The sequence below is a fragment of the Passer montanus genome, unplaced genomic scaffold, assembly GCF_014805655.1.
Source record: "Passer montanus isolate IOZ18808 unplaced genomic scaffold, ASM1480565v1 scaffold1, whole genome shotgun sequence".
In the NCBI taxonomy this organism is placed as follows: Eukaryota; Metazoa; Chordata; class Aves; order Passeriformes; family Passeridae; genus Passer; species Passer montanus.
The window spans coordinates 13,284,348-13,291,250 of NW_024356504.1; the positions used below are offsets into that span (position 1 = coordinate 13,284,348).

Genomic DNA, 6,903 nt, shown 5'->3' on the forward strand with positions numbered 1-6,903 from the left:
TTGTGTCCCCATCCCCTCGGTTCTACCCACATGTGCTGAGGTACTACTCTGCCAGTAGTAGTACAGCCAGCACCCCTTCCCCAGCCTGGTTCTCTCCAGAGGAGGCATGCCCAGCTTTACCCCAGAAAGGCAAGAGGCAGTTCTTGGATCAGGCTGTTTTGTTACAGCAAGGCTGAACAGACTAACAAATAAATAAATATCCCCTGCCCGCCCCAAAACGTGCACAGGGTCTCCATGCAAGTGCCCATCCTGCTGCCAGCTCTGGCACAGACTGTGCCTCTGCCAGAGAGCTCCAGCCCCGTGTGACCCTACAATAAAAAAGCCTGTGTGTGCAGCTGAGCCTACGCTACCAGGCACCGAGCACAGACAGCGGGACTGTGTTCACCAGGAGGGAGCCACAACAGAAACGCTCAGATCCATCAGCAGGATGGCAGAGGGGTGGCCAGGTCCTCTGGGGCTGTCTGGGTCTCTGCCCAGCTGCAGGCGTGTTGCAGCCCCTCCAGCATCGTGCCCACTGAGCATCACTGTGTGCTCACTGGCACGAGGCACCCCGGGGTCCCATTTTCAGTGTTTCTGCCTCTCCAAGACCAGCAGGATCTAGCCCTGGACTCAAGACGAGCCCGGGGACTGGGGTGAACAGGCATGTCCTCCCCACAGAGAGCCTTCGGGCCCAAGCCTCCTTCTCACAGGTCGCGCAAGAGATCCCCGAGTCAGACGAGACAGTGACATTTCCCTGGTGTCTTCAGAGTGAGGATCTGTCGATGCCTGTGGGGCAAGACAGCGTGTGAGACCATAGCCCAGATCAGTGCTGGACTGAGCACCCTGTGACATGGCCCCTCCAACCATCCCAGTGCACACTGGGGTCTTTCCTCCAGTCCTTGCTTGTGTGCAAGCCCTGGGGTAGGAGGGAGAGAAGCTTGGCTGGCATGGGACATCTCAGTGTCCCCTGCAGCTCCTGATACAGCCACCCCTGTGGGCACCAGGGATAGGGTGGGCAAAGGCACTCTGGTGGGGGGAATGGGGGGAGGGGGGCAAGGGGGATACCCCATTTGTGGCTAACACACACCATTCCCAGTCCCCTTCTGTGCAGAGCAGCTGGGCACTGCTGGGGCAACTGGTAGGCACAGGCCTGTCCCAACCCCTTGCCCACCACCACCCCAAAAAGCATAATTACCTTTGGGAAGCAGTTGGGAACTGGAGCCAGCTCCCCCCTCCTCATTTCACCCCTAAAGAGATGCCACAGTGGGTGCCAGGACCGTGCCCATCCATAGCCAGTGAGGATTCACCAGGCAGTGGGTGAGCAGAGCCAGCTGCAGGTGGCCAGGCAGTGTGGTTCCAGTGCCACCAGGGAGTGAGCCCTGCCTCTGGAACAGACAGTTTTGGGGCTGCTGCAAGTGGGGGGGGTGGGGGACTCTGCCAGCTGGGGCCCATGGGCTGGCCAAGTTTTGCTTATGGCTAGTGGTGGGCAGCATGTGTGGGGTGTGTGAGTGGGGGTCTGCCCACTCTGTGTCTCTTGGAGGTGCTCAGGTCTTGGAGGTGAATGAGGCAAGATCAAAAATAGGCTTTTGTCTTGGGGTGCATCACACCCCAAAACCTTCATCCAACCCAAAGCCCAGGGACCTGCAAAACCTGCATTCCACACGCTGCCTGAATGGGGTTCTGGCAGAGTGTCTCCATGGAAGGTGCCCCCATCCCTCCTCACAGTCACCAGATCACCCTGTGATCCTTGTGTACCCCTGGGACAAGCAGCATCTGGGTCCTGCTGTCCCCACCTGGGCACCCAGCGCTGCCACACCCCAGCCCCAGCCTCCTCCGTGCCCCAAGGACCACTTTGGATGGGGCAGAGGCAGGTGACCCAGCAGCAGGGAGGGGACAGGCACACAGCAACGGGGGGGTGGCGCCTACCTGAAGTGGAGAGAAATTGAGGGTGCAAGTGGAGAAAGATGGAGCACCGTGGGCTAAGAGTTAAGAGCATCAATACCTGCAGGAGTGAGCACAAGGGCCTGCAGGATGTCAGAGAGGGAGACGATGCCCTGCGGGTACCGGTTCTCATCCACCAGAACCAGGCGATGGACCTGTGGGTGCAGGCAGAGCATCAGCGGCAGGCTGGGCAGCTGGCAGCCAGGCTGGCACAGGGCACCCCGGCCACCCACCTGCTCCTTGGCAATGCGGTCAATGATGTCCTCCATAGGCTCATGGGGGTAGCAGGTGAGGACCCCCTCCAGGCAGACACTGCGTTGCTGCAGTGCCTCCCTCACACTGATGTCCAGGTTGTTGTAGGTCTTCTGGGCCGCCAGGTGCTGTGATAGATGTGTCCCCATTCAGCGCCCCGCGGTGACCTTGCACCCCATTGTGCCACCACAGAAGGGACGCTGAGCCCAGGAGGTGCACAGAGCAGATGTGCACTGGCACGTGCATGACAATGCATGTGGGGTGGGTTTGCGTGGGCACAGACAGGTATAAGCACGCCACCAGTGCATGCAAGGGGCCAAACTTGAGCCTGGGCATGCACACACTCGGGGTACTCACAATGACATCAAACCGCGAGTACAGGCCAACCACTTGCCCTGCAAAGAGAAACAATGCAGGGGCTGCAGAAGGAGCCCTAGGGACCGGCTGCCATGCTCCTCCCACACCCCAAGGGGCAGCCCAAGGGCCAGAAGAGTCGTTTGGGGTAGGGATGGTTCTGGAGCTGTTAGCAGAGGGAGATGAGGACGTCACTTTTTCCCTCCCCAGGTACCAGCATCATTGATGACAGGCAAGGCGGAGACGCGGCGATCCACAAAAATCTCCAAGGCAGTGTAGATTGGGGCAGTCTCAGCCACCACAGCCAGATCACGGAAGGTGCCAATGCACAGTTCCTGCACTGTTTTCTTCAGGAAGCGTGGCTTGGGGATGGTAGAAGCCTTCAATGGGACAGGGCAGGGCTGGGCTGGCACCTGCATGTACCTTGACACCCTTGCCTGTGACACCAGCCATGAGTGTGCACAAACAGCCCCAGCACTCACAAAGATGTGGAGAAACTTGAGGATGCGCTTGTGCGTCAGGATGTGCAGGACATTGCCCGAGACAGGCTCAATGACAGGCAGGCGGTGGATTTTGTGCTTGATCAGGGAGTAGACAGCATCAAAGAGGCTGTGGGTGATGAGGACATCGTGGTGGGATAGGGCTGCCTTCAGGTGCACACACACCCCCACTCCATGGGGTGTGCTCTCCCCCAGTGGACAGGCTCTCACCTATTGCTCGGAGAGATGTAGACCAGTGGCTTGAGGGAGCCCTGCAGGTACACCTCTGCCAAGGGAGAGAGCTGTGAGAGGAGGTCCTCCAGCCCTCTCTTGCAGCCCCACAACCCCAGAGCCCACCTCCAGGCCCTGTGTGACAACATAGCCCAGCCATTCACATGCTTTTTACCTCTCCAGGTCTCAATCTTGTGCTCCTCCACCTCGTAGATCTGAACCTGGAGGCAGGGAAATGCCCTGGTCATGGTGGCTCCATGGGGGACTGAGGGCACTCTGAGACACTGCCCCTTTCCTTGGGCATCGCACCCCATGACCCAAACACAGGGATTATATTTTGGGAGCCAAGCAGGGGAGCAACAAGTGGATGCTGGCGTGGCCCGGAATCATCTCCTGGTCATTGTCTAGCGATTAAGAAGGGACCAGGAGTGGTGGGGACAGCCGCTCCCTGTGCCATGCATGCCCTGATCCCCCAAGCCCTCCTCACGGCACTCACCAGGGGTGAGCGGTAGTAGCGGTGGAGGATGTTGATGAAGTCGGTGATGGTGAGCATCCCTGTGGAGATAGGTGGGGCTGGCAGCGCTGCCTGTACCCTCTCTGCCAGGCAGGGGATGGGGCCAGGCACTGCTTCCAGCACTCACCCACAAAGCTCTGCGTCTTGCTGTCCCAGAGAGGGGCAGCACGAACCCCGTTGGCCACCAGTGCCAAAAAGGCTTTCTTGATCTGCTGGCAGAGTGCAGAGGGGTTCAGAGGATCCCCAAGCCTGCTTCTTCACTGCCCGTCCCCACTCATCCCCCAGGTTATCACCTCCAGGGAGATGTCAAAGACAACGAGCTTGCAGCTGGTGGGGATGGCATCATAGCAGCAGTGGCTCCTCAAGAAGTGCATATAGGCCTCAGCATCAGGGGTCTGAAACTCAGCCTGTGGGCCCAGCCCCAGTATCTCATTTCCCAGTGTGAAGGTGACAGGTCTCCTGTATTCTTCCTCTTCCTCCTCCTCCTCTTCCTCCTCCCTGGAGCATACAGCCTTCGGAAACCCTGCAGGCAAAGTCACCCCAGCCCTAGCCAGTAAGCTGAGCTGCTGGGTCACAGCTGCTGGTCTCAGCACCCTCCTGCCTGGGGGGAGCAGGGGATGCTCCCGACAGAGCTCCCGTGTTCCCTATTCCACAGGGGCAGCACATAGCAGTTCTCCAGCCCGGGGCAGACTCTAGCTGAGGAGAGGGGTATGGGCAGGGTGGGCAGAGGACCAAAGCACTCATCACATGGTAAGGCAGCCCCCCCTCCTACACGCCTAGACTCTTGCTGCTACCCACCTTCCTCCTCAGGGCACACAACAGCATCCCGCAGCGCCACCTGAGAGGGCACACAGTGAGGAGGGATCAGCTGGAGTCAACCCAGTCTTTTTCTCACCCATGGATTCTGCCTGCACCCACCCAGCTGCTCTGGCCCACCCAAGCCAGGCAGAGAACTGTCATTTCAGGGTGGGGACGTGGGCACCCCCCACCAGCCCAGGACCCCCAGAGCCTGCAGTCTCCATGGTGGCTCCAGTCCAGGACACCCAGCTTGTCCTCCTGCCCTGAGGAGACAGCAGGGGCCTCCAGAGCAGGACAAGGCATGGATGGCAGGACCTCCTGCCTTCTCTCTGCTGCTGGAGCCAAGCATGTCCCACAGCGGCTCCGCGCCCATCCTCTCCCAATCCCAAGGTGTAAATTCCGTTCTTGCTTCTTCCCGTGCAGAGAGCCTCGCCAACCCCATTGGCCCCTCCCGGGGACCATGTCCATCCCAGGAAACCTACATTAACAGAGCAGCAGCCCGAGGAAGGAGGGAGTCCACAGGGCCAGACGGCTGCCCCCATTCCCCCGTCCCCAGGAGACCCTACATACAGCAGCACGTGCAGAGGGAAGAGCTACCCCGGCCACAAACCTTCCTGACAGAGCCAAAGTTTACGGGCCACCCTAAAATAATGAAGGCACAGAGACAGGGACCACTCCCTGAGGAACCTAGAGCTAACATGGAGAAGGAAGAGACCCTGCACAACCTGCCCCAACTGTTCCCAAGGGGCTTGGCACAGCTGGGACAAGGACGTCCTTGTCCCCAGGGCTGCACGTCCGTGGGAAGGGGCCCGTCAGCCGCCCACATTCTCCCACCCCGGGGGTGGCCTGTCCCCGCTCGGGGGTCTGCAGGGCCGCGCCCCCCACCCAGCCTTACGGTACCTGGGACGCGGCGGGGCCGCGGAGCTGCTCCATGCTATCTGCGGGGCAGCGCTGCTATTCTGGGCCCGCGGCTGGCGTGGCCCTGGCAGATAGAGTGTCAGCGAGCAATGCCAGCCATGCCCCCACCGCCACCGCCGGGGGGGGGACACGGCCGACACCACCGAGCAGCGCCCGCGGCCCCGAGCAGCCTCGGGCTGAACTCGGCGGGCCCGGGGGCAGCGCTGGTCCTGGGGACCCGAGGGAGGGGGCGATGGAGGGATGGCAGGGGGCAGAGAGCGGAGGGACACCCCTCTCCGCGGACCCCCGTCCCCCAGGAGCCAGGGACGCGGTGGGGGGCACAGCGTTCCCCCCTCCAGGGGATGCTGGAGAAGGGCTGGGTCCTGCCATGGGCTGGGTGGGTGCCGACCATTTTGTCGACGCTGCCCAGCCCTGCCTGTCCCTGCCCGAGATCCTGCTGCAGCTCAGTGTCCGCGGCGACCCTGTCACCCCACAGGCGGGGGCAGCCCGACCTGCGGTAACTCCTTCCCTGCCGCGGGGCCACCCCTTCCTGCTCGCCCTCTGCCCGCTCCCGGCTCCGCTTTCTATTTCTGGGAGGCTGTCGGGCTGGCTGCGGGGTTGGTAGCTACAGGGCCAAAGGGACAGTCTCCGGCTGCAGGGGACAGCTGGATACTGGCCCGTGGCGGGGTACAAGGAGTTCCCTGGTGCAGCCTCACAGCAGGCAGGAGGAGGGGAGGCCGGGGCCTCGGTGCTGGCTCACAGAGTGGCCCAAATCCCGCAGTGGTGCAGGGGCCCTTGGGGCCAGACCCTTACAGCTGTGCTGTGCAGAGCAGCCTGGCTCCAGCCTGGCCATCGCGGGTGCTGGCAGCAGGGAAGGGAGCAGGCATCTCCACTTTCGGAGGCTATTTTCAGGTGCTGGAGAGAAGCCGAGGAGAGATGAGATTGTCACCAAGGAGACCAGAGAAACAGGGCCCGGCACTGGGAAATGGTGGGCTGCGAGGAGAGGGGAGGGAAGGGCTCTCTAACAGACCCAGGGCCCACACATCAGCACCTCCTCTGGGCCCCAAGAACCTGCCCATGCACCCAGCATTCACCCACCATACTGGGGGGACAGAACCCTGAACCAGCAAGGGCCAGCTCTGGGCACCCAACCCTTCCTACCCCTCTTTTAAGGTTGGACTGCACTGTTCCCCTCGATTAATGATGCATGGGATAGTCCCTAAGACAAAACGAAGACTCCAGACCAAAGCAGTTATGCTAGGAGCTGCTTTCCATGCAGGGGGATATGTTTACCTGCCACAGGGCAGCAAGAATATCCCCAAGCTCTGGGAAGGACAGGGAAGTGGGGTGGTAGCACAAACCCTCCCAGTATCAGAGCCCAGTGAAGCATGGGAAGGGGTGAGCTTCCCACCAGACACAAAGAGGTCAGGGAAAGGAAGGCAGATGAGAACCAGGAGA

At 61.1% G+C, this 6,903-nt stretch overlaps 1 protein-coding gene across 2 annotated transcripts; it reads right to left on the reverse strand.

Moving 5' to 3' along the window:
- Positions 1–143: 143 nt before the first annotated feature.
- PRKAG3 (protein kinase AMP-activated non-catalytic subunit gamma 3) lies at positions 144–6,775 on the reverse strand. Of its 2 annotated transcripts, none has more exons than XR_005626368.1 (13): positions 5,449–6,775; positions 4,549–4,588; positions 4,044–4,273; positions 3,878–3,959; positions 3,733–3,791; positions 3,412–3,457; positions 3,237–3,291; positions 3,009–3,135; positions 2,741–2,906; positions 2,530–2,567; positions 2,154–2,300; positions 1,906–2,075; positions 144–765 (listed from the first exon to the last, which is right to left on the reverse strand). XR_005626368.1 is itself a non-coding variant. In XM_039697707.1 (13 exons), the coding sequence occupies exons 1-13, from the start codon at positions 5,479–5,481 to the stop codon at positions 743–745; spliced, it is 1,140 nt and encodes a 379-aa protein (XP_039553641.1). In that variant the 5' UTR covers positions 5,482–6,775; the 3' UTR covers positions 144–742. The 2 variants fall into 2 exon arrangements, 1 of the variants encoding a protein (XP_039553641.1); XM_039697707.1 differs by having other exon boundaries at positions 1,982–2,075.
- Between the last annotated feature and the right edge of the window lie 128 nt (positions 6,776–6,903).